This window comes from Pelobates fuscus, chromosome 8 (genome assembly GCF_036172605.1).
Source record: "Pelobates fuscus isolate aPelFus1 chromosome 8, aPelFus1.pri, whole genome shotgun sequence".
Classification (NCBI taxonomy): domain Eukaryota; kingdom Metazoa; phylum Chordata; class Amphibia; order Anura; family Pelobatidae; genus Pelobates; species Pelobates fuscus.
This window is the reverse complement of record NC_086324.1, coordinates 41,518,733-41,544,832: the sequence shown is the minus strand read 5'-3', so window position 1 is coordinate 41,544,832 and position 26,100 is coordinate 41,518,733. Positions and strand designations below refer to the sequence as shown.

General features: G+C 41.8%; 1 protein-coding gene across 1 annotated transcript in view; it reads left to right on the top strand.

The window, feature by feature from the left end:
- Positions 1 to 2,324: 2,324 nt before the first annotated feature.
- LOC134571467 (neurabin-1-like) overlaps positions 2,325 to 26,100 on the top strand; it is an 80,096-nt gene continuing 56,320 nt past the window's right edge. The window contains exons 1-2 of the mRNA XM_063429731.1: positions 2,325 to 2,575; positions 5,583 to 7,314. Of these exons, the coding sequence (XP_063285801.1) occupies positions 5,698 to 7,314 (1,617 nt within the window). The 5' untranslated portion in view covers positions 2,325 to 2,575; positions 5,583 to 5,697. The remainder of the gene's footprint in view (positions 2,576 to 5,582; positions 7,315 to 26,100) is intronic.

Sequence of the window (26,100 nt, the reverse complement as noted above, 5' to 3'; positions counted from 1 at the left end):
TTTAACAATAAAACAACCTGCTACAATGTTCACAGAAGACCTGGCGTGAGTTGTAACCCCACCCTCGACATTTTACTGTATAGCTTTACTGTATAGCCGCATCCTCACTCCCATCATAAATGATACATTCTTTTTCTGATCTTGTGTTCCCTCCCAGAGACATCTTTAAAACAAAATCAATTCAAAAATTATGTAGAATTATTTCAGAGCAATACTTTGAAAAATGACAGGCCCACCCAATGCATTAAACCACAAAGAACACCCACACCCATTTATTTTCTAGATCCTGGTGAACAATATTCACTTGTAAATCAAGGTACAGTACAGTTTTGTTGTGTGTATCTCCCGTCTGCTGGACAAAACCACTTGTTCATGGCTTCAGGCAGTAGATGAAAATATATTTGCATCAAATTGTTGTATTTATACAATTTAAATGGTGCAACAACAATGCAGCATACCAAAGGAGACTAATTTGTTATATTTTATATTAATTGTGCATGTCCTTATTGCCTTTTCTATGTTGTATATTAAAAATGAGGGAGGGGTGTGTGGGGGAGGGTATATCCTGCATGTTCCTTTAACAGTTTACTTTAAGAACTCTGACAGTTTATCACACGTTTCCTTATTATTACTCTATAATGAACTTTTATTTCCCACGCATTCATGATTACTTTTTTTTTTTTTACATAAAGTTATTCTTATGTCATGCTGTACGGGCTTTTCGTGTAACCATAGAAACTATTTGGGTACCGAGGATTGAAGCATTTCTTTTAAACCTTTCACTGCTGAACACTTGGTTATAAGCCCTCCCAAAAAAAAAAAAAAAGAATATAGCATACAATATAGTATATATAATATTCCTGCATTATTTTGAAATAAAGTTAACTAAAATTCCTAGTTTAATAAATAACTGTGCGAGTATGGTGCTTGATTAATTATATTGTATGTAGCAATTACATTAGTTTTATCATTTTGCATAGAGCAATTACACATAACCAAAAACAATAGCTAAGAAAAGCAAGGTAACTGACTTTCAGGAAGCATTGAGTGTTGCTGGGCAGGGTACGTATTTTTTTTATGAACAGGGAGCTACTGATAGGTTTAGAGCATCAGCTGACCCCTCAAGCCAGTCAGCGGCGTCCCCTGCGGAACTTGGCGTTTGCTAAAAGTCAATATGAAAAGCTAGATGCTACTGGAGGAATTGGAGATCCGGAGTTGGGGGCAACCTTTTGGGTAAAACCGTTCAAGAACGGTTTAAACCCTGCAGTTAAGAAAAGAGCCTGATGACCTCTTGGCACCATAACAACTTAATTCCAATTATGTTGTTATGGTACCTGAAGTGTTCCTTTAATGCACTTGAATTGAAATTAACACCCACAACGCACATCACACAGAACCTGACCTCTGTTCTCGTATTTGGTTCTGAGTTGCAGTTTGAGCAACGTACAATGATACCTTGGTGAATAGTATACTATATGTATACTTATTACTATACATCAAGGTTAACATATAATATGGTTTGCAGTTTGGCGTGATATTATTGAGTGCCTTAATCCAATATTTTGGAGTGATTTAGAGTGCTGTCATTAGCTTAAGCTGTCAACTTCTCTATTGGAAATATATATATATATATATATATATATATATATAAAAATTCATATACATTTTTAGGGGGGGGGGGGGAGGTGCAGTAAATTTGCAAGATTAAAGTTTTTTGTTTTTTTCGTTCCTCTGGTTGGATTTCTCTTCCCAGATCCTTATTTTTATACTTTTGATGGATATATGAACATTTTTTTTAATAGTGCTTGAATTGTATTTTTTGGTCAAATTCTTATTTTATTTATTTTTTTCCAACATTTACTTTTCTAGTTTTCTGGATCTTAGTGAACAATCCCAAAACTCTGATTACTGGCAGCAGCCTGAGACTCTGGTCAGACATACTGGCACAGAGGAAGCCTGCTGGGGAGTCTATTATTGTTACGACCAAAGAACTTCTACAGACTAACTGAGGTAAGATCTTTGGGCGCGCCCACACAGGCAGACACTCCATGCGTGCTCGTGCCCGCGCGGTGCCTGCTGGCTAAAGAAGGAGAGACACCGTGGCGGGAGCGCGCTCTGGGAAGCCCCAGCGCTTGTCCTCGCGGCGGCGCGGTGAAGTATTCCGCTCGCAGTATCCCTCCTGGCGAGCGCGAGCGCGAGCGCGCGCCTCAACGGCAGACCCGAACTTGTCTGAGAAGCAAATGGGGAGAGGTCGCGCGCGGCAGTAGCGGCGGCCCTTCTGATTGGCTGGGGACAGTAAAGGGGGGAGCGCGCGCGCCCCCGCCCTGCCCGCTGCCAGCTCGCGCCTCGGGGAGTGAGTTATTTGGGAAGAGGGAGAGGAGGAGGGAGAAAAAAAAAAAGAAGTAGAAGAAGGAGACGGATCCCGGGGGAGGCGAGTGGGAGGAGGGAAAAGTGATGGCGGCACGGCGGCTGAGAGCGGCTTAATCAATACTCGCCACTTGTTGGCTCTTCCCGGAGACTGTGCGGCGGCTGGGAGAAGGAGGGACAGCCCGAGCCGGCCACACGGAAACTTCAGGTACTTCACAAACTTCATCACGAGGCCGGCCAGCTCCGGCTCTTTGTGTGGGAGGACAGGAGAACAGGGACCAGGGGGGCTCCTGGAGAGAGCAGGGACCAGGGGGGCTCCTGGAGAGAGCAGGGACCAGGGGGGCTCCTGGAGAGAGCAGGGACCAGGGGGGGTCCTGGAGAGAGCAGGGACCAGGGGGGGGTCCTGGAGAGAGCAGGGACCAGGGGGGGGTCCTGGAGAGAGCAGGGACCAGGGGGGGTCCTGGAGAGAGCAGGGACCGGGGGGGGGGGGGGGGGTCCTGGAGAGAGCAGGGACCAGGGGGGGTCCTGGAGAGAGCAGGGACCAGGGGGGGTCCTGGAGAGAGCAGGGACCGGGGGGGGGGGGTCCTGGAGAGAGCAGGGACCAGGGGGGGGTCCTGGAGAGAGCAGGGACCAGGGGGGGGGTCCTGGAGAGAGCAGGGACCAGGGGGGGGTCCTGGAGAGAGCAGGGACCAGGGGGGGGTCCTGGAGAGAGCAGGGACCAGGGGGGGGTCCTGGAGAGAGCAGGGACCAGGGGGGGGTCCTGGAGAGAGCAGGGACGGGGGGGGGGGGGGTCCTGGAGAGAGCAGGGACCGGGGGGGGGGGGTCCTGGAGAGAGCAGGGACCAGGGGGGGGTCCTGGAGAGAGCAGGGACCAGGGGGGGGTCCTGGAGAGAGCAGGGACGGGGGGGGTCCTGGAGAGAGCAGGGACCGGGGGGGGGGGGGTCCTGGAGAGAGCAGGGACCAGGGGTGGGTCCTGGAGAGAGCAGGGACCAGGGGGGGGGGGGTTCCTGGAGAGAGCAGGGACCAGGGGGGGGGGGGTTCCTGGAGAGAGCAGGGACCGGGGGGGGGTCCTGGAGAGAGCAGGGACCGGGGGGGGTCCTGGAGAGAGCAGGGACGGGGGGGGGGTCCTGGAGAGAGCAGGGACGGGGGGGGGGGTCCTGGAGAGAGCAGGGACCGAGGGGGGTCCTGGAGAGAGCAGGGACCAGGGGGGTCCTGGAGAGAGCAGGAACCAGGGAGAGGGGGGGTCGTGGAGATCAGGGACAGGGGGGGATCCAGTATGGTAGGAACTATGGCCAACAAAAGGGTCAAGGGCCAGGAAACAGAAGCGCAGTGACAATAATGGCCAACAAAAGTGACCAGTGGAGCAGAGACAGGAGAGCAGGGACAAGGGCCAGTGGCCAGAGAGATGACATATACATGGGAGCAGGGGCCAGCAACCAGGAAAGGAAAAAAAGTGGGCCATCAAAGAGACTAAAGTATGGAAATGGGCCAGGTGAGAGTAACAATGGGCAGATGGCCCATTGCTAGTCTCTGCTAAGAAGTATGGTCTTTCTGTTCCTCCGGGACCTAGGTTCCTTTCTTTCCATTCACATGCTCCAGGGCTCTGGGCTCCTATCTTTCCATTCCTCTCACATGCTCCTGGGCTTTTATTTTAATTTTTTATTCTTTTGGATTGAGAATCACCCAGCAGTCTCCTGAGTGATTATCAATCCAAAAGAATAAAAAAAGGAGCCCAGGAGCATGTGAGAGGAATGGAAAGAAAGACGTCCAGGGACAGACACAAGTGCTTGTTATATATTTACTGTCCCTGTAAAACCTAGAATAGCCTTTTACAGTGAAGCTTGGCATGACTTTCACGAGATCATTAAGAGTTCAAATATGATCTTTAATTTTAAATACATATATTTATTTTCATAAGCGAAAAAAAAGACTGCTTATTGTATTATAAGGGTAATCTTGACAGTTTTGTGCTGAATGGGGCTGTTTCTGGTGGGCTAGACTTTATGTGGAAGTCAAACTTTCCTGAGGTAGGGCAGAGTGTATGCTTTTTATTAAAACATTTTGAATTGATCTATTAGTGGAAACCTCATTTGCCTCAGGACCTTGGCAGAAAGGACGCTATCATGACTTTCTTCTAGTTGTAATTATTATTATTATTATTATTACTGACATTTGTAAAGAGTCAATCTATTCCACAATGCTGTACAGTCTGGAAAAATCGAATGTACCATATTAACAGACTAATGATAATAATAATAAAAAAAAGTAATTGGACCCTTTATATAGTTAGAATTGCAACTCACATTCTGCTTTGCCAGGATTAAAGGACCACTATAGTCACCCAGACCACTTCAGCTCAATGAAGTGATCTGGGTGCCAGATCCCCCAGGTTTTAACCCTTGAGGTTTAAACATAGCAGTTTTTCAGAGAAACTGCTATGTTTACATTGCAGGGTTAATCCAGCCTCTAGTGGCTGTCTTCTTGACGACGCTCAATGTGAAAATCGCATTGAGCACGCATAACATTCATAGGAAAGCATTGAGAAATGCTTTCCTATGGGCATCTTTAAAGCGCGCGGCTCTGGCTGCGCATGTGCTTTCGGCTCCACTCGGGAGCTGACGTCGGAGGGGGAGGAGAGGTCACCAGCGCCGAAGGAGCCCGGCGCTGGATAAAGGTAAGTGGCTGAATGGGTTTTAACCCCTTCAGCCCAGCGGGTGTGGGGGGACCTAAGGATTATATAGTGTCAGGAAAACACGTTTGTTTTCCTGACACTATAGTGATCCTTTAAGCATACTTAAATAGCTGCGAGGACCACATCATTGCCACTTCTGGTTTACAGAGTAGGTTGGAGTGTTCTAACTCTGCGTTACAAAGTCTTCTGCAGTTACTCACCACCTACAGGTATTTTACTGGGTCTTTAAAGGTCCTTAAATACATATTTTTTTTTTACATTTAATCCTTAAGCGTTTATTGCACTGTAAACTTTAGTTAGATCAGTGGGAAATTGTCATTGTATGCTTTCTAAGAGTTTCTATTACAATGCCAGATCTAGCAATAATTCCTTAAAACATGCAGCGAGTTGCAAAAAAACCTCACAGTAAATACATGAGAAATCCATTGGAACTTTGAAAGTGGTTCTTCATAAACTTGCATTTACATGTTCAGAACTTGTGGAAGATACTTTGTTCCCTGTATAATTTTTTTTCTTTCTTACAGCAGATGGTTGTCTTGTGGCAATGGAATTATACAGACTGAATGTGGTGGGGTGACTCCTTACTTGGGGTTTCCCATGAACTCAGAGGAGAAATCATTCTTATGATTTCTGTTGTCCATGTTACCAGGAGTGACAGTGAATTATTTTCCTGAAGACTACATAATTAGTGACATAAAAATGATGAAAACCGAAGGGAAAGGGGAGAGGACACTTAGAAGTGCTTCTCCACACAGAAATGCATACAAGTCTGATTTCCATGCCATTAAGTGTTCATTTGATGGTGTAAAACCTGAAATTTCACCTAAGCCAGTGTCTCTGAAGCTGAATACCAATGGATCTCCAGGTGAAACAAGAGGACGTGCCTCATATGGTAACCGTGTCCACAAGATCAAAAATATGTTCATGCAAATGAGTTCATGTCCCAATGAAAATACTGTGGAGACTAAACTAATTAAAACAGATTCTGTTTCCCCTGTGACAAACAATTCTAGTGAAAGTGTACAAAAGATCAATGCCTTAAATGCAAGTCCTGAACTGCCATCTCCCGAGAAGGTGGTCAAGACAAATGAGGAAGTGGATTTGGACAAGGCATCCTTGGCTGAAAAGTTTTCAGAAACCAGGAAGCTGTTTGAAAGAAACCTCAACCGTCAATCTACATTTGACAGATCATCTCCCACCAAGGAAGAAAAGGTGTCCAGGATTGAACGAAGACATGGCTCTTTTGAATTAGAAAGTGCTTCTTCTGATCGCAGCCCATCTAGTGTATCTTCCATGACAAGTATTGCCACATCTCCTACATCTTCTAAGAATAGAGAATCCCAAGAGACAAATGTATTAAGTCACAGATCATCCTCCACTTCTTCCTCTGTCAGTGCAGGACCAATCTCCAGGAGGCTGGATAGTTTTCTTGGTGACAGTGATGGCGAGGAAAACAAAGACTTGTCCAAGGCAGATGACTGTTTGAGCGATGCTGAGAATTCAAGTTTGCCACCAGCAGAAAACAGCATAAATACTTTGTCAGCCAAGAAACTGAATAATAATGTTGGGACCAAACACATTTCTACTCATGACCAAAGGTCAGAAGAGACCTTGTCCTTGGAGAGTAAATCACGCTGTTCAAATGCTGTAATTGGAGATGACATAACGTCTCTTAAGAATAACAATAGCATATTTAACAACTCATCTGATTCTAAGAGTTCTGTAACTGAAAAATCACAAACTGAAATGGTGAGAGCAGAACTGGTAGTCTTACAAAATGAATCGTCTGAGAGTGATGGTGAAGATTTGAAAGATGATGTGTTTGATGACCTAAAGACACTTGACCAGAAACAGTTGGATTCTGTCCAAAAGTTTGAAAATGGTGTGAAGCAACAAAGTGAGGCAGGTTCTGAAGACCTTGCTATCACAACATCAGAGGACATCCCCAGGAAACCACTTGATGATGTAGAGACTGTGGATAGTGAAGAGGATGATGAGAGTGAATTTGAGGAACCCATTGATAAAAACAAAAATACAGTTCAATATTCCACAAATGTGTATGGGATTGAAAATGCTGCTTTTGACGATGACAGAGACACAGAAACAGAGAATTGCATAGGTGAAAGCAAAGAAGCGTTTGCCACTGAAGATGAGGATTATGAAGTCTGTAGCGATTATGAAGAACTATCTGGTCTTTCTGAAGATGAGAACCCGGAGCCCAACCGAAAGGTCAAGTTTTCTACTGCTCCAATTAAGGTATATGCAGAACTTTGTATTATGTATTATATTTTATTTATTGCCTTGAAGAGCAAACAAAACGTTTTTTTTTTTTTTTTTTCTCCACACTGCATGAACTTTTTATTGGAATAATTTAACATCTATTTTTTGTTTGTTTGATTCCTAGCATTAATCCATGTGTGAAATATTTCTTGGTGCAACAATGTTATTGTTTTAGGCTTTAAAGGAACACTATAGTCCCCTAAATTACTTTAGCTAAATAAAGCAGTTTTAGTGTATAGATCATTCCCCTGCAATTTCACTGCTCAATTCACTGTCATTTAGGAGTTAAATCACTTTGTTTCTGTTTATGCAGCCCTAGCCACACCTCCCCTGGCTATGATTGACAGAGCCAACATGAAGAAAAATCTGGTTTCACTTTCAAACAGATGTCATTTACCTTAAATAATTGTATCTCAATCTCTAAAATCAACTTTAATCACATACAGGAGGCTCTTGCAGGGTCTAGCAAGCTATTAACATAGCAGGGGATAAGAAAATCTTAATTAAACAGAACTTGCAATAAAGAAAGCCTAAATAGGGCTTTCTTTACAGGAAGTGTTTATGGAAGGCTGTGCAAGTCACATGCAGGGAGGTGTGACTAGGGTTCATAAACAAAGGGATTTAACTCCTAAATGGCAGATGATTGAGCAGTGAGGCTGCAGGGGCATGTTCTATACACCAAAACTGCTTCATTAAGCTAAAGTTGTTCAGGTGACTATAGTGTCCCTTTATTAAAGAATGCTTATTGTTTAGTTATATTGAAGCAGGATATAATAGAAATATTTTACTATATGTATGTAGGATACCAGGATGACTCCCCTTCTACCTCAGATGAGTCCATGATTGGTTTCTCTTATCTTGTCAGAATTATTATTTGTAATTAGGGTTTCCAGATTACCAACCTATTCTTGTAGTTCATAACTATCTGTATATTGTTTAATGCAGTTTATGGATGTAAATACTCAAGGCTACCAGCTGTGAGAAATCTATTTTTTTTTTTTTTTTTTTTTTTATATCTCTCTCATATGTACTCATGTGAACACAGGTTAACCCCTTTTTGACAAGGCTTTAGGGAAACTCCCTTTGTCATGATAGCCTAGCAACTAATTTTGTAATGAAGGAGTTCCTCAGAGACAAATATATGAATAGATTATAATGGAAACAAGCTGGGAAGTTGTAATTAAAAACTAAAGTTAAAGTAGGTAAGTTAGAAATGTAACTGGTTATCACATTTAGTGATGGGTTGTTGGTTTCCTTGTTTGAAAGTTGTAATACAGCCTGCATCCTTACCTATCACATACTACCTGCATTAAGGCCTGTAATCTGTATTGCATCAAAAGGAACCTCATTGATCTGGTACAAACGAAACAGCCCGCAGAGCTTTATGTGGCTGCACTGTATTTTTAATATTTAATTTTTTGTCATTGGTGCAAAAGTTAAAGGGGGGAAAAAAAATGTTTAAAATTTAAGCAAATTCATAGTTTTTGCAGTGAGAAATATTTCATTTTCTCACTTGTGAGTGTGTGAGCTACTGACAAATGTTGATAATATGAATTCTGTGATTGCAAAGAACATTGTATTCTTTAACCACGCACATTTTATGCTGGCACAGAGTCTCCATGGTAACTATTTTACTTGCCCTTTTTGTTTTATAGTAAGGTTTTAAGAACTATGAGAATACTGGTAAAGGTGTGTGTATATACTAAAAATTATTTTCTGTGTTGCGAGATGCAGATAGATAGATAGATATAGATAGATATATCTATTTTATTTTTTTACTATCCATCAAAGGTTGGCTACCTTTCTACAGGTAATACAGACCTGTAATTTCCACATTATCTATTTGGCTGTGGAGGGGCTGGGTTATGGATCTGGACACTCCAAATCATACAAAAACTGTGTGACAGAATCATAGCATCATAATCAGCTATACAGTGCTCACTTAAAAGGACACTGCAGGCACTGTAACTGTTTCAGCTCATTCAATTGTTTTATCTGGATTGTTAGCTGTCCTTCCATTCAGTCTAAAACAATTTTAATGGGTTGAAGGAGAGTCCTCAGTAGCCCACACCCTCTGTGCTCCTTGGGCAATTGAAACATTAGCTTGAGCATCAGTGGGTGGCAGTGATTGGCTTTGAATGGCAGTTGACAGATTTCACTCTATTATAATTATCTGTTTGTATGAAAAGGAAGTGGGTAATCTCTGCTTAATCATACCTCCAGTTGGCGCTGGGCTGTCAGGAGGAGGAGCTGTCTAGGCACCATAACCACTGTATACACCCCATTCCCCCCTCAAATACTGGAGGATATAATATTTTGCATCAATAGCAGAGAACTGTGTGAGATTTAGAGTGTTTGTTCTATCTAGATTACAACACAACTGTTACTCATATTAATTGTATCCATATTTTAACTGCATTCATGGCTTAGGTCATTCAAATGCCTTAAAATAAAACTTTATACTAAACACTACCATTTAACTATGAAACAAAAAAACCTAGAATTATGTTTCCTGTTTGTAGACCAGCAGTTGCTGTTTAGCTCTTCAATTCAGAACACTTAGAATGTTGACACATTATTATTTTATTATTTGTATAGCGCTAGCAAATTCCGTAGCGCTGTGGAATAATCACAATTTTAAATAAGTGTTATCCAAATTAGCTAGAAGTGTCCAGATGTGGATTTGTTTTGTACATATCCCTTTTTTTTTCTCATTTGTAATTTCTTTAGGTAATATATAAGACGAGCTTGTTGTATTGCGGCGACCAGGAAATTTGTCCTGGCACCTGGGGTTTGTGAGCCTGTTAAGCCCCCCGAAGTGACCGGCTGCCGGCCGGCTAATGGAAAGCTGAAAGAGGAAGGCGGGTGGCTCATGGAGAGCTGAGGGAGGGGGTGGTCGGCTGACTTAGTGCCGCGGCGAGGGAGCTGAAATCTCCCTGCTCTGCTCCCTCGCGCGCCCTCCAGTGATGCCGGGAGCCATGTTATGACGTCACTTCGGTTAACTAAACCGTGCGCGAGAGGGAGGTGAGCAGGGAGATGGCAGCAGCCCCACTGAACCCCAGGGAAAGCTGATTCACTCCAGCTCTCCCAAAGGTAGGGAGGCTAGGTGGATTTAAAATTAAAAAAGTTATGATTTGTGAGTGTGTGTGTGTGTATGTTTAAGTGACCTGTTTCCCTCCAGTCACATGGGAAAGGTGTTTTTGCTCACCTTTTTTCCCACGCCGTGCTGGTGATGCCGCAGCTGGCCCCAACCTCCATGGCGGAGATCATCAATATTAACGATCTCAGCCAATTCAATGCTTCCCAATAGGAAAGTATTTAACATGCACAGCAAAATGCCAATGCACCAATCAACTTCTCCTCATAGAGATGTATTGAATCAATGCATCTCTATAGGGATCATTAACGTAGGTGCCACACAGTGTGAAGCGCTGGCCTGGGAAGCACTTCTAGAGGCCGTCTACGTGACTGTCACTAGAGGTGTCACCAGGCAGCAATGTCTGAAAAGTCAGTGTTTACATTTAAAAGTGTTCAGAGACAGGATATAGACTTCAGAATAACTACATTAAGCGGTAGTGTTTCTGGTGACTAGTGTCCCTTAACATTTTTATTTTTGGCATTGAAAAACCTGGCTACTAACTTTTTTAGCTGGCTCCTAGATTTCATACAAATTTGTCAAACCCTGTTGTATTGAAGGAGTATAAGTTACGGCATCCACACTTGGAAGATGCCATTCAAAACTTCCTGCTCCGGAGAATAGTTTTATTATCAATTTATGATAGTTTTTGAGTTGCTAGGACTTGGAAACAGTTCGGGGCAATATCTAATTTTGAAGGTGAGCCATTGTGCATTTTCCCAGTGTTTGTTGAAATTGAAAAATGTATTGTTATATTTTTATAAAATTATTTTAAGAGACACATGATATGGGTTGTGGATAAATACATTAGGACTTGTGTGTGTGTGTGTGTACTGTTCACCGTATTTAGTAGATTCAGTTTAGCATGTAAATCAAAATGATTTCTTTACCAAAAATTTTACTCATGGAGGAAAGAAACGTTGTTATATTATGTGAAGTGCTCTGCAAAGTACAGGCAACTGTAAATCTGTGTTGTGACAAAGTGTAATTGTACTGTGAGCAATTTTTTTTTTTTCAGTTACAAATTGAAGCCGTATGTATAAAGACTGGTCAGCCGAGACATAACCTTCAGTAATGTTGCGCAAAAATACCATATGTGTGGAAATCATTGACTGAAAAATACCATTGCTGCAGGGAAATGTTATGATTGCTAGGCAGATCTATTTAAAACCACTACCTGCTTCAGCTGAAACCTTGCCTCAAAGGGAAAGTATACCATACAAGGTTTTTATACCTGTAATTTTCATTTCCTACTAAAGCAGTTGAAGTGCCTCTGTGGTCTGGTATCTGTTGTTGTCATTGGGAAAAATATTTTATTCCAGTGCATGTATCAAACCAGAGATTCTCCAAGCATCAGGACTACCTTGTGTGTCTTACGTGTTCTAGTACAATGAGATCCCTTAAAGTGACACTATAGTCACCTGAACAACTTTAGCTTAATGAAGCAGTTTTGGTTTATAGAACATACCCCTGCAGCCTCACTGCTCAATCCTCTGCCATTTAGGAGTTAAATCCCTTTGTTTATGAACCCTAGTCACACCTCCCTGCATGTGACTTGCACAGCCTTCCATAAACACTTCCTGTAAAGAGAGCCCTATTTAGGCTTTCTTTATTGCAAGTTCTGTTTAATTAAGATTTTCTTATCCCCTATGTTAATAGCTTGCTAGACCCTGTAAGAGCCTCCTGTATGTGATTAAAGTTCAATTTAGAGATTGAGATACAATTATTTAAGGTAAATTACATCTGTTTGAAAGTGAAACCAGTTTGTTTTTCATGCAGGCTCTGTCAATCATAGCCAGGGGAGTTGTGAAATTGCAGGGGAATGATCTATACACTAAAACTGCTTTATTTAGCTAAAGTAATTTAGGTGACTATAGTGTTCCTTTAATACTGTTAATTACAGCTGAAGTGATTAATAGAAATCTTAAATGTTGTGTTACATGTATAAGCCTTGCGCAAATTGTATGGTCTCTACGCTATTTGGGTTATACTCCTTAAACCTAAGGAAAATGCAGTACATAATTATTGGATGCATTATAAACTAAAGACAATCTGAAGATTGTATGTATAGACTTAAGCTTAGCATTATTAATGTTGTCTTTGCTTTTTAAATATAACATTTGCATTGTTATATCTAGTAAGTAAATAGATGTATATTCATAGAATATGTATATGTTTAGTCAGTCTATATCTTTAAACCTAGAATTATGTGCACTGATTTGTGTATGTAAATCTTAGACTGTGTATATGTTTTTGGTTTGGTCTCCATGACAGTAAAGAGTGAGAGTGATTGAAATTTTCTGTCATGGAACATTGCTGAAACTTGACTATTCAATGTATATGTTATGCACGATTTAATATCAATTTTGGTTAAAACATGGCATAAATCAGTCACCAGGACCTTGCATCAGTTCCATATGTGCCTGCTTTGACTTGCTATTCATTACATGATTTTTCTATTACAAGACGAAAAGTCATGATTTTATTAAAAACACGGAGGCTCCTATTGCATATCCCTTTCTTAACTGTCCACCAATAGCGGCATACATAGTGATAAGCCACTCCCATACCAGGTCTCCGTATAATAGTCAGCACCTCCCTACACATTTCCTCTTTCTTTGGAGATGCGACCACAATAAACAAACATCAAACAGGAACCGAGGAATTGGTACAACCGCACAATAACAACTGCCTTTAAATCCAGTCGGAGACCAACCAGCTAACAATGAACTCTGACAAATCCTTTGTCCATGTTAGACAAAACTCCTTGAAGTCCGTAGCGAAGCGAGCCAACAGTGCCGACTGGGTGCTGCCCATGTGGTTGACCTATTGAACTGCTGATATGTTGTCCATACGTAGGCGAATGCAGGCATTGGCGGTCCACTAGGCGAAACTCCGAATCGCAAAGGATTCCGCTAGAAGCTCCAGAGCATTGATGTGCATTCCAAATTCGATCTCTGATCAGCGCCCTCCTGTGGACACCCCTTCACAGTAGCCGCCCCAGCCATGGAAGCTTGCATCAAAGTTTATGGTGAACTCGGCTAAGATCCGAATATGGCGTTGGTGGATTCACAATCTATGGCTGTTCCACGCACATAGATTGTGAATCCACCAACGCAATTTGTCTTTCGTTTCCCTGTCCAGTGATATCAGGTGCACATATGATGCTCCTTCGCGAAGCTGTGCAATCTTCAACCGCTGGAGAACTCGATAGTGAAGAGGAGCCGGGAACACCGCCTGGATCGGCGATGCCAACAGTCCGATGAGTCTTGCCAAGTGACACAGCGTAAGATGTGGTCGGGTAAGTGCCCTGCGAAGTTCCTTGTGGATAGTCCGAACCTTTGACGTAGCTAGGCTCAAGGAGTCCTCCTCAGAGTTCAAAAGGAAGTCCAAGAATTCAATTTGTCTGTATGGTGTTAGGCAAGATTTCTCCCAGTTGCTGAGAAAACCCAGTCGGGTTAGCAGATCCACCGTCCATCGCAGATGCCACAGGAGGACAGAGCGATCCTGAACCATGATCAGAATATCATTCAGATAAATAAGGCGAACACCCCGATTGCAGAGCCAGGCCATAGCTGAACGTAGCAGCTTGGTGAAGCACCAAGGCACCGAAGAGAGACCAAACGGAAGACAGGTGATGTGCCATATGCTTCTCCACCCCCCCCCCCCCACCCCCTGCCAGCGGAAGAGTAGGATGTCCCTGGAAGTCGCGTGCACAGACACTCAGGTCTAGCATTCGCCAGCCAATCCCCGTGCAGGAGTAAATCCCTGAGAAGATGGATGCCCTCCATCTTGAAATGCCGATGGCGTACCCTGGTATTGAGCAGGCGCAGGTTGATAATCAGGCACATTTGGCCACCCTTTTTCTCTACCAGGAAGACATTGCTGATGACTCCTGGCGGGCTTAGAGGCGGCAACTCTATAACCTCTTTTGCACGCAAGGCCGACAATTCCTCATTGATTAACCTACGATCCCGAAGGTGAAAAACAGATCGGTCAAGGAGTAGGGATGTGACTAGGTGTTACCACTAGTTCTAAGTGAAATCGTGTCTAGAACCCATGTGTCTGATGAGATGAGATGAGATGAGATGAGATGCCCATGCTGGGAAAAAAGACGGAGTCTGCCCCTTACACAGGAGAAGAAACATGTGGAAGAGTCAAGCTTACCGTAGGGTCGTCTGCCACCGGAACCTCCTCCTTAATCCCCTTGACCGCCATGGTCGACCACGGGATCGGAAGAAGGGAGATCGGGTCTTTGCCTCATGGAAGTTGGGGCGCTGATTGATCTTGGGGTCCACTTTTGGGGTTTATCACACCTTGTTAGGCACCACCGTTCTAGGGCACTTAGCTCTGAGCTTATTACGTACCGCCTTGCTAAGGGGGCGCCGCACCCAATTTTCCAGGTAGCTGGACGTATGGTCCGCCGGGAGCCACTCGACTGACCTCGAGTTGTGATGGGCATCCAGGTCGAACAATTGCTCGCCCATCCGGTCCATGAGGGCAGTCCCTGCAGCCGCAGGAGGATCAGCCCCAGGGTCGCCTCCTGTCATCCTTGCCATGGCGGAGGTAAGAAGATCAAGACCACAGTCCCCTTCATTCTCAGAGTCACTATTGGACTCAAGTCCAGCCTCTTCACTAGACCCGATTTCTGAGTCTGACTCACTCTTATTCTGTGCTTTCACACATTTTCACTGCCTGGTGCGGAAAGGCTGTTTTGCGTGGATTTGACACGCTTTCAGGGGCGCCCTGAGATACGCCAGTCATATTGTATTTGGAGGCAGATGGAGAGATATGCCTAGATTTATGGCTAGCCTTTCTTGGTTCAGTCTCAAGGGAGTCCAACTCATGAGGCGGGGTGCGTGTCGAGGGATCCGTGGTCCCTGTGCCTGAGGGGCTGGTCATTTACGCTTGGGATATTGTTTGGGACAAGGCCAAGGACATGGTGCCCACCGCGGGCATGATGGCGTCTGTCACAGACCTCTGGAGCGCTAATGAGTGCGCGTGAACCCCACAGGGGTAGAGGGCATACAGGCACCTTAGGCATATCTAAATTGAGCTAAGACCCACAAAATATTCTAACACAGAAAAGTTAACTTAATAGGAATGCTGTCAGGGAAAAATGAAGGAAACAGTCACCGAAAGAACCCGCGAACGAATAACGTTAATGGCCGAATGAACACACTGAGTAAAACAGGCGAAAGGGTGTTCGCGTGCGAACTTCCGAACGTCAGATACCACAATGGCACGAAGAGTAACTCCAAAAAAGGTGCCAAATTGGCCCCAGGACCCGGTACTGCGGACAGGGGAGACCGAAAAGGCAAGACCCAAGCACCTCCGCAAGTAACGTCAGAGAAAGTCCTAGACCAGGGGAACACCCCCAAATTAGAGGAGGGAGAAAACCCCGCAGCTGGTCTCCGACCCTGAGCACAGAACCAAGTAAATACATAATAAAACGGGTAAACATACAGTTATTACAAGGTAAACCCAAAGGCTAAGTTAAACTAAAATCCCCAGACATATAATCACAAGTATACAAAAAAATTGTACAACCAAAGTCTCAAGAGACAAAATAAATGGTACTTAAAGGACCACTATAGTGCCAGGAAAACAAACTTGTTTTCCTGGCACTATGTAGTCCTTAGGTCCACCCCACCCTCATGGCCCACCTCCCGCTGGTTAAAACCCCTTCTGCCACTTACCTTTCTCCAGTGTCGGGCACTGGGGAACTCTCCTTCTCCTGCCAATGTCCACGTGGCAAGAGCTGCGCATGCATTCAAACCGCCCAGAGGAAAACATTTCTCAATGCTTTCCTATGGACGTCAGCGTCTTCTCACTGTGATTTTCCCAGTGAGAATCGCAGAAGCAGCCTGTAGTGGCTGTCAGTGAGACAGCCACTAGAGGCTGGATTAAACCTTGGTGTAAACAAGGCAGTTTCTCTGAAACTGCTGTGTTTTTCAGCTGCAGGGTTAAAACTAGAGGGACCTGGCACCCAGACCACTTCATTGAGCTGAAGTGGTCTGGGTGCCTATAGTGGTTCTTTAACTGACAGTGGAGCAGCAGAGAAAGAGGAAATGTGTAGGGAGGTGCTGACTATTATACTGGGACTTGGTATGGGAGTGTCTTATCACTACGTATGCCATTTTTTTCTTACTGTTTTGTATTCTTTGCCGCTATTGGTGGACAGCATAGAAAAAAAATAAATTTTGAGTTTTGTAAACTTGTGGTATCCACTATTGGAAGAGGATCTAAATAAGTTTTAGCACTAAAAGCACACTCCAAATTGTACTAACTTTACATTCACAATGCCCTGCAAAGTTTTTGTTTGTGGGGGGGGTTTCGGCATAGTTTTTTGCATTGTTTTGAAAAATAACTGCTTTGGTTTCTAGCACTCATCAATTTTTTGTGAATTATTTTATATGCATCTTATTCACTGGAAATATTTCAGCAGTAACAATGTTATGATCATCTCATTGATGTTAGACATGACTATCCTAGTTTCCTGACCCCATTAACCTTTTGGAGTTCACCAAATTTAATATAGATCTACAGCTTATTTGAGCAGGACACTCTCCATCTCCTGCTTTTGTAGACACTGTTTTGGTTGTCAATTGCCTGCTGTTTTATTTCCTCTTTGTAAAATTGTAAAGCTCTGTAGAATGTGTTGGCCTTGTATAAATGATAATAGTATCTGCCACTGACCTGAGGTCTGTCCTCTATCTAAAAAAGCTTTGTAACTTAAATCCTCATTATAAAGAGCTGTGCTACTCTGAGGTTATTAATGAATATTTGAATTACTTGGCGCTGATTGTGTGGTTTTCTCATGTCTGGAGTATGCTGTATTTTGTGGATTCTATTGCAATTAACACTTTTTTTCTATTTCCCTAGAACAATATTACATTTTGGGATATAATATACTATAGAAATGTTGCTTACATTTATTTCCAGACATAAATTGCTATATGGATAGCCTGTCCTGTCTGCATTATGTTATCTTTTTGTTTTTACGGCACCTGAGAAGTCCGGCTAGTAGAGTTCTGTAATGTTATTTTGTGTGTTTATGGAGTTCAGTCATAGTTATGCCATATGCTTAGCCCTGCTTAAGACCATTTGTCCAAGCATGTTACCTTCCTAAATAAGAGAACTAGGTGTCATCCACCTCTGTTAATAAGGATGCACTTGATAGAGCTCTGCGTAGAGGCGCTAAACTTTTCCAATAGAGATGCATTGATTTAATGCAACTCGGAGGAAATACTAATTGGTGCAGCATTTTGCCATGCATGCGCAGTAGACTCAGTAGCTGTAGCCCCCCTCGCTGCCCAGTTCCATTCTTCCAAGCTGGCCACCTCCACTCTGCCTGAGCCGGACGTCCAACTCGGAGGGAAGAGGCTGACAAATCCAAGATGCCTGGGATTTGTCATGCCCTGGAGTGGGGTCTAAACAACTCTGGTGCGTCACTTGATCTGAAAAACAAATTAAGTTCCATAGTGTAAAAATATTTTTTATTGAACACCTTTAAAAAAAAAAAAAAAGTTGCTCTTGTCCATCATGAGACGTCACTTCTCTAAAAGCCGGAATCCTCTGTTAAAGTCCAAACGCTGGTTTACTCTCCTAAAATGCAGCGTTCTTGGAGGGCTTCTCATATACAGTACTTGAAAAAAGAGTAGCAATTCACTTCAGCATGCAATGTACTCTACTAAGCCTCCTTGCATTTCAGTTTGTATTCACTGACTCTTCCTCGCAACAGCATTTGTAGTGTTGTCTTTTGAGTCTGTGAAGTAAACTTTACTCACCAATTGGCGTAAACGTATGGAATTAATAAGAAAAAATAACTTAAAAACAGAGTGTAAAGTCAGTCCACACTCCTTGCTTTTGGCAATTCAATAATATTTATTAATACAGGCTAATCAAATAAGTAAACTATACATTTGAAATAGGCTAGTATATGTTGCTACCAAATCTAGTCATTGATTGAATGGAAAGTTAACTAAATTAATATAGTGAAACCGACATAGACACATGATACAGTTACCACTCCATTGATCATCAGCTGAGAGTAAGATAAGAGAGGGTGAGGAGAGGAAATTCAAAGAGAGTGTGTGTTATCCACAGGGCTTTTAACAGGTTAGCCCTTCCTTCTGCAGGACACGCCTCCCTCAGTCAACCCCTTAGGATCTAAGAGAACTATAGTGACTCCTGTGGGTAGAAAGATTGCACTTGAATGGAATGGAGGAAGAGTTTATCAAGAACATAACTGGCGTTGCCTGGTGAAAGGCTATGTGCTTCACAGAGGACTCCAGTATTGCCTATGGGTAGAATGGGGCTTGAATCCCTGTATTAGAAAACAATAACACTTCATTGGCATACAGTTTGAATGTTTATCAGTCCCCCCACTTATTACATTCTGTGTAGTAACTTTTAAGGCCTGGCTAGTAGCCTAGGTATCTTAAAAGGACACTATAGTCACCAAAACAACTTAAGCTTAATTAAACAGTTTTGGTGTATAGAACATGCCCCTCCAGCCTCACTGCTCAATTCTCTGTCATTTAGGAGTTAAATCCCTTTGTTTATGAACCCTAGTCACTCCTCCCTGCATATGACTTGCACAGCCTTCCTAAACACTTCCTGTAAAGAGTTGTCTAAAGTGATCAAACCACCCATTACTCAATGCTTTCCTATGGACGTCCAGTGTATTCTCACTGATTTTCACCGTGAAAATCACGGAAGCGCCTCTAGTGGCTGTCATTGAGACAGCCACTACAAGCTGGATTAACCCTCAGTGTAAACATAGCAGTTTCTCTGAAACTGTTTTCAGCTGCAGGGTTAAAACTAGAGGGAACTGTCACCCACACCACTTCATTGAGCTGAAGTGGTCTGGGTGCCTATAGTGGTCCTTTAAACTGTGCTGTTAATAAATTAAATTTGTCTATTTTTTATTTAATTTTGTTCGTTACTTTTCCACAATGTTATCCTATCTTTTAGATTGTAAGCGCACAAGCTATCTAGCTAAGCACTTTGTATATAAGAGCTTCAATGGCTAGATATCAGCTTACGGGCAGGGCACTCTCTACCTTTTGTATTTGTCTGTGTATATTGTACGTCCTCCACTAATGGTACAGTGTTGCGGAATCTGTTGGTGCTTTATAAATACCAGGAATAAATAAACTTTAGAAATTTGTTTCAGGAAAGTCCTTTTAGCACCATCAACTAGTTTATTTTTGTTTGATCACTTTGTTCTTCCCTCGCAACACAACACCCTTTTATTAACTAAGAAAAGGGTGCTGATAAAAAAAAAGAACAAACCATGTGAATGCTTGTAAAAAGCTGAGAACTATGCTTTTAATTGTATATTGAGAAACTGTAAGTCAGAGGAGCTTTGTGTGGCTTTATGATATTGCAACAAAAGCTTACGATTTCCACTTTGAAGTTTTTTTTGCTCTCCTAATATTGTTTACATATTGTCATTTGTATAATCTTTTTATTTGTCAGTGTAGACCTCAGAAGACCTAGAAATTAGCTGATGGAAAAACCTGACCGTGGTGGACCGTTCACATAAATTGTGACTAGGACACTATAGTGTTAGGATTACAGTGTTCTTTTAATAACAAGTATAAAATATAATGCAACACATCAGTAGTATTATTATTATTTTTTTTTTAAATGTAAAAACACCACAGAGCATTGTATTGGTTATGGTGCCAGAAGTATTCCTAAAATATTGCTGACCTTGTTCATAGATTTGTGTTTACAATATAAACCTAAAACTAGGCAAAAGGCTCCGTGAATAACAAAACCACAATAAATCAAGGTAGTGCCAACCTTAAGTGCAGAGTCTTGTTGGTGTAGGACGAGGAGGGAGCACGGAGCAGGCTCTGTTAAATCAGTGTCTCCCTGTAAAACATTTAATGAGTATTGGGGTTTTTAACAGACTCTATTACAGAAACTCTAACTTATACGTATATTGTAACTTTTTGTTCAAAGTAGTAATGAAAGTGCACAATCTGCAGTAATAACTGCTTTGTGATGGCAAATATCATTACTCCAGAATGAGGTTAGAAGAAGACCGCATCAAGGGAGAAAAGTTGAACAGCAACTAGAAAGGCAGTTTGCGTATCCCTGGAATATAGCAAAATGTTGGCATGTTCCAGAGATAGGCAAGCTGCCTTTCTAGTTGCTGTTGATCTTTTCTCCCTTGATGCGGTCTTCTTCTAACCTCATTCTGGAGTAGATGAGGTTGCCCTGCCCTATTGCATTGATTTGTCTCTCACAATGTATACCATACATTCAGCTGAGCCAGCATTGACTATAGGAGTGGCCTTAGTTTTTAAGTAATCCGGATGTATGGCCGTGCCCAGGAACCCGCTGTAAACTAAAAAGAATGTGGTTGAATAGCATTTTAAAAACACAATTCTATGGTTACTGTATACTGACCAGAATGAGGTTTATAAAAAAAATCATGAAATTACAGTATGTTTGCAGGCTGCTTTGGGAAATTATGACATATTGACGCGTTAAAACTCTGTGCCAAACACCTATTGGATACTAAAGTTTTCTGTGAATTTTCCTCATAAAGCACTTGAAGAGGACTGCAATAAAAAAAAAAACATAAAAACTTCTAGCGTATGGTTTATATAAAAGAGTAATTTAGTTTAGTTATTTTTTATTCGAGTGGTGTCGAGGAAATAGGTGTATAATATCCCTGGTATTTAATTTTGTAGCCTATATTTTTGTAAAGACAGTTGACCTTCCCTATAACTTAAAAAAACAAAAACAAACAAAAAAAACCTATAAGAATACTCTGGTATACCAAGGATTGGCTGGTCATTTTGAGAAGTGCAATACCTACCGGCTGAAGTCCTAAATGTGAACTTGTGTGTCTCCTCCCCTCATCCCCCTGGAGTCAGTGGTGCTGGTAGTACTAACCCCCCAAAAAGCTCCTACGTATGTATTATAATTCTTATAGAGAAGCCTGTGATTGCACAATAACTCGGTATATGCAGTGTGAAGCTGTCAATGACTGTGGACCTTGTAATTATATATTTTTTGCATATACAATACTTATGTTTTGTGGTATATTTATCCATTTTTCTGCTTAAAATGTGAACATGACCACATGTGATCATGACCCAATGGTTCTTTCAATAGGAATGCACATAAAAATACAAAAGTATATTTTCTGATACCCCGATGTAAGCCATGCGCTGTCAGCTTTAGCTTATTGATTATTTATACCATTGCATTGTGACAACGGTCTAACTCTATACAACTTCTGTTTTGAGTTGAAAAAAGAAACTTCAACACATTCTTCAACACACTGTAAAACACATCTTATATGCTCGAATCTTAGTAACTTAGGGCGAGTGACATACCAGGCACACAGCATAAACATTTCTACAGGAAGAATGACGTGTAGTTTCTAAGGTAAATTGTTTAGGGTCCAGCTCCATTATTTCAATTGCCCTTTGTGTTTAATTTTTGTAGATTTGATTTGAGCGAATAGCCAGTGATGTGGGCAATAAAACAAGGAGTGTATGTAGAACAATATCAGACCTCTGAAAAGTATAAGCATGCATATGGACTCAGTACTTGGTTTGGGCCTCTTTTGCAGCAATTACTGCCTCAATGCGGCGTGGCATGGAAGCTATCAGCCTGTGGCACTGCTGAGGTGTTATGGAAGACCAGGATGCTTCAATAGCGACCTTCAGCTCTTCTGCATTGTTCGGTCTCATGTCTCTCATCTTTCTCTTGGCAATGCCCCATAGATTCTCTATGGGGTTCAGGTCAGGCGAGTTTGCTGGCCAATCAAGCACAGTAATCCCACGGTCATTGAACCAGGCTTTGGTGCTTTTGGCAGTGTGGGCAGGTGCCAAGTCCTGCTGGAAAATGAAGTCAGCATCCCCATAAAGCTAGTCTGCGGAAGGAAGCATGAAGTGCTCCAAAATCTCCTGGTAGATGGCTGCGTTGACCCTGGACTTAATGAAGCACAGTGGACCAACACCAGCAGATGACATGGCTCCCCAAATCAACACAGCCTGTGGAAACTTCACACTGGACTTATCTTGCAGTGTGTGCCCCTCCATCCTTCTTCCAGACTCTGGGTCCTTGGTTTCCAAATGAGATGCAAAAGTTGCTCTAATCAGAAAAGAGGACTTTGGACCACTGAGCAACAGACCAGGTCTGTTTTTCTTTAGCCCAGGTAAGACGCTTCTGACGTTTTGTCGTTCAGGAGCGGCTTGATAAGAGGAATACGACATCTGAAGCCCATGTCCAGGATCCGTCTGTGTGTGGTGGCTCTTGATGCACTGGCTCCAGCCTCAGTCAACTCCTTGTTACATAGCTGAAAAGAGACTTGCGTCCATCAAGTTCAACCTCCTCACATTTGTTTTATTGCTGTTGATCCCAAAGAAGGAAAAAAAAAAAACAGTTTGAAGCACAATTTTGCAACAAGCTAGGAAAATAATTCCTTCTTGACCCCAGAATGGCAGTCAGATATATCCTTGGATCAAGCAGTTATTACCCTACATTGAAAGATTATATCCTTGAATATTCTGTTTTTGCAAGTATGCATCTAGTAGCTGTTTGAACATCTGTATGGACTCTGATAAAACCACTTGTGAAAGTCCCCAACACATTTAACCCCTTAAGGACCAAGCTTCTGGAATAAAAGGGAATCATGACATGTCACACATGTCATGTGTCCTTAAGGGGTTAAATGGCCTTTTCCTGACAATCCTCTCCAGGCTGCGGTCATCCCTGCTGCTTGTGCACCTTTTTTCTTCCACACTTTTCCCTTCCACATAATTTTTCTATTAATGTGCTTTGATACAGCACTTTGGGTACATCCAACTTCCTTCGCAATTACCTTTTGAGGCTTTCCCTCCTTATGGAAGGTGTCAATGATGGTTTTCTGTACAACTGTCAGGTCAGCAGTCTTCCCCATGATTGTGATTCCTACTGAACCAGACTGAGAGACCATTTAAAGGCTCAGAACCCCTTTGCAGGTGTTATGGCTTACTTAGCTGATTAGAGTTGGACACTGTGAGCCTAGAATATTGCACCTTTTCACAATATTCTAATTTACTGAGATGGTGGATTTGTGGTTTTCATCAGCTGTAAGCCACAATCATCGCACTTATGACAAATCACGGCTTGAACTATCTTGCTTTGCATGTAATGCATCTATCTCATATATTTCCCCTTTTATGTTGCATTACTGAAATAAATGAACTTTTGCACGATGTTCTAATTTTTCTAGTATTACGTGTGTATATATATATAGAGATATATAGAGATATATAGAGATATATAGAGATATATAGAGATATATAGAGATATATAGAGATATATAGAGATATATAGAGATATATAGAGATATATAGAGATATATAGAGATATATAGAGATATATAGAGATATATAGAGATATATAGAGATAGATAGAGATAGATAGAGATAGATAGAGATAGATAGAGATAGATAGAGATAGATAGAGATAGATAGAGATAGATAGAGATAGATAGAGATAGATAGAGATAGATAGAGATAGATAGAGATAGATAGAGAGAGATAGAGAGAGATAGAGAGAGATAGAGAGAGATAGAGAGAGATAGAGAGAGATAGAGAGAGATAGAGAGAGATAGAGAGAGATAGAGAGAGAGATAGAGAGAGATAGAGAGAGATAGAGAGAGATAGAGAGAGAGAGAGAGATAATATGTGTATGTGTGTATATCTCTCTAAGTGTTTCTTGCTTTATTGTGTTGGTTTGACATGAAGGTGTTAATTATAATGGATAATGCAGGATTTCCTATATTATCTGCTATGGACGGAGTTCACTTTGGATCCAGTAAAGTGGTTTTGTTTTTTTACAATGCACATGACTTCCTGTTGAATGTTAGCTACTTTTCTAGACACACTTCACACAGTGCACTTTAAGATATGGGTTGTGTTCAGGAATTCAGCTGATTACAGCGCTACAACAAACATAATTTCATTCAGGACAGAAAACAGGCTGTGTAATTGATTTATTATCTTGCAAATGATTGTCTACAAAATGGCAACTGCCTGGGGGTTCTGTCCCAGATCCCTATGGGAGGGAGACAGTTTATTAAAAAAAAAAAAAAAAGGGCTGCTGGGTTATGTACTGCTTGTAATAGCTTGTGTTATCATGTAAAAAAAGCTGTTCGATTTTTTTTTATTTTTTTTTTAAATGTTTTTATCCTTTTGTTTAAATCATTCTACTAATCTACTGTGCTGTAGAATAGGAGAAAAAACCTTGCAAGTAGATGTGGGCATACAGCAAGATATGATGAGGCGCCTTTCTCAAGTCTATCTACCCTTTTAACTATGACCTGCATTATTTTTTATAACGTGCATTACATCAGGGCTTGACAAATTTGTTTGGAATCTAGGAGCCAGCTAAAGTTTTTTTACACACACGCGCGCACACACACACACACACACACGCGCATACACCCTGAAAATGGGTGAGAAGTATTGTGGTATGATGTGGTGGTGTAATGACGTCACTGACACCTGGAGGTATCCTCCAGCAACATACAGAAGATCCTAGACATCATTACACTAACGGAAAGCACCTCCCCATATCCAGCTTACCACACGGTTTATTTGTTTACAGGATATATAAGTGGGATCATGGATCAGTCAGTGAGAGGTCTCCCAGAGGAAGGCTTAAGGGCCGAAATGTCAGGGTTTGCATTTCTCCTGCTCTTGGTCAGTAATTAGCACTTTATTACTGTTGTGGTACTGGTACTATTGATTTGGTATCCACTGTTCTATGCACTTTTTTCTGTCAGTTACTTGATGTATTTCTTCAATGCATGAATAAAGTGTGTTTTTTTTTTTTTATGTGCAAACCTTGGGTTCATTACCATATCTACTGCATACACATACACTTTCTCAAATACTCACAATTTTTTTTCAATTTTTGTTTTATTTTAATCCAACCAGCCTCCCTACCTTTTGGGAGAGCTGAGTGGACTTTCCTTGGGGTCCAGTGAGTCTGCTCGCTCTTCCCATGTGTGAGGGAGCAGTAATCTACCATGCAGCTACTCTCTGCTCACTGTGATGCCTGGGGCCGGAATGACACCATATTCCTTCATGAAGTGGTCTGGATGCCAGGTCCATCTAGTGTTAACCCTGGAGCTGTAAACATAGCAGTGTCAGAGAAATAGTAGTTGCATTTTAGTCTATTTTTGTTTTGATTTAAAGTTGGTTGTGAAGTCCATAGGCCTGTCCCATTTGTTTTTCAAAGTGAAACGGAAGCTTGCAACCACTAGCAGTGTGATTCAATAGTCCTATTCTGTGCTTTCTCTCCTACAGATCTGGGGCTTGGTCTGTATTGGATAACAGATGACAGTGTGTCTTTTGTCTGACTTTGGCTCTGATCCTGTTTCATATAATACATAAACAAAGTCAAGTGCACTGGGTCCAACTAACTTTTCTTTAAGGTTATAATTTGAAAAACCTATATTGCTGACTTTAAGGTACAGTTTAAAGAAAAAGAAAAAATAACCTTTATTAAAAAGGAAGAGTTTAGCTTTTCAAAATATTACTTTAGCGGCACTGTCACTGTCTAGGGATTTTTCTAAACTCTCATACTCCGGCCTTTCA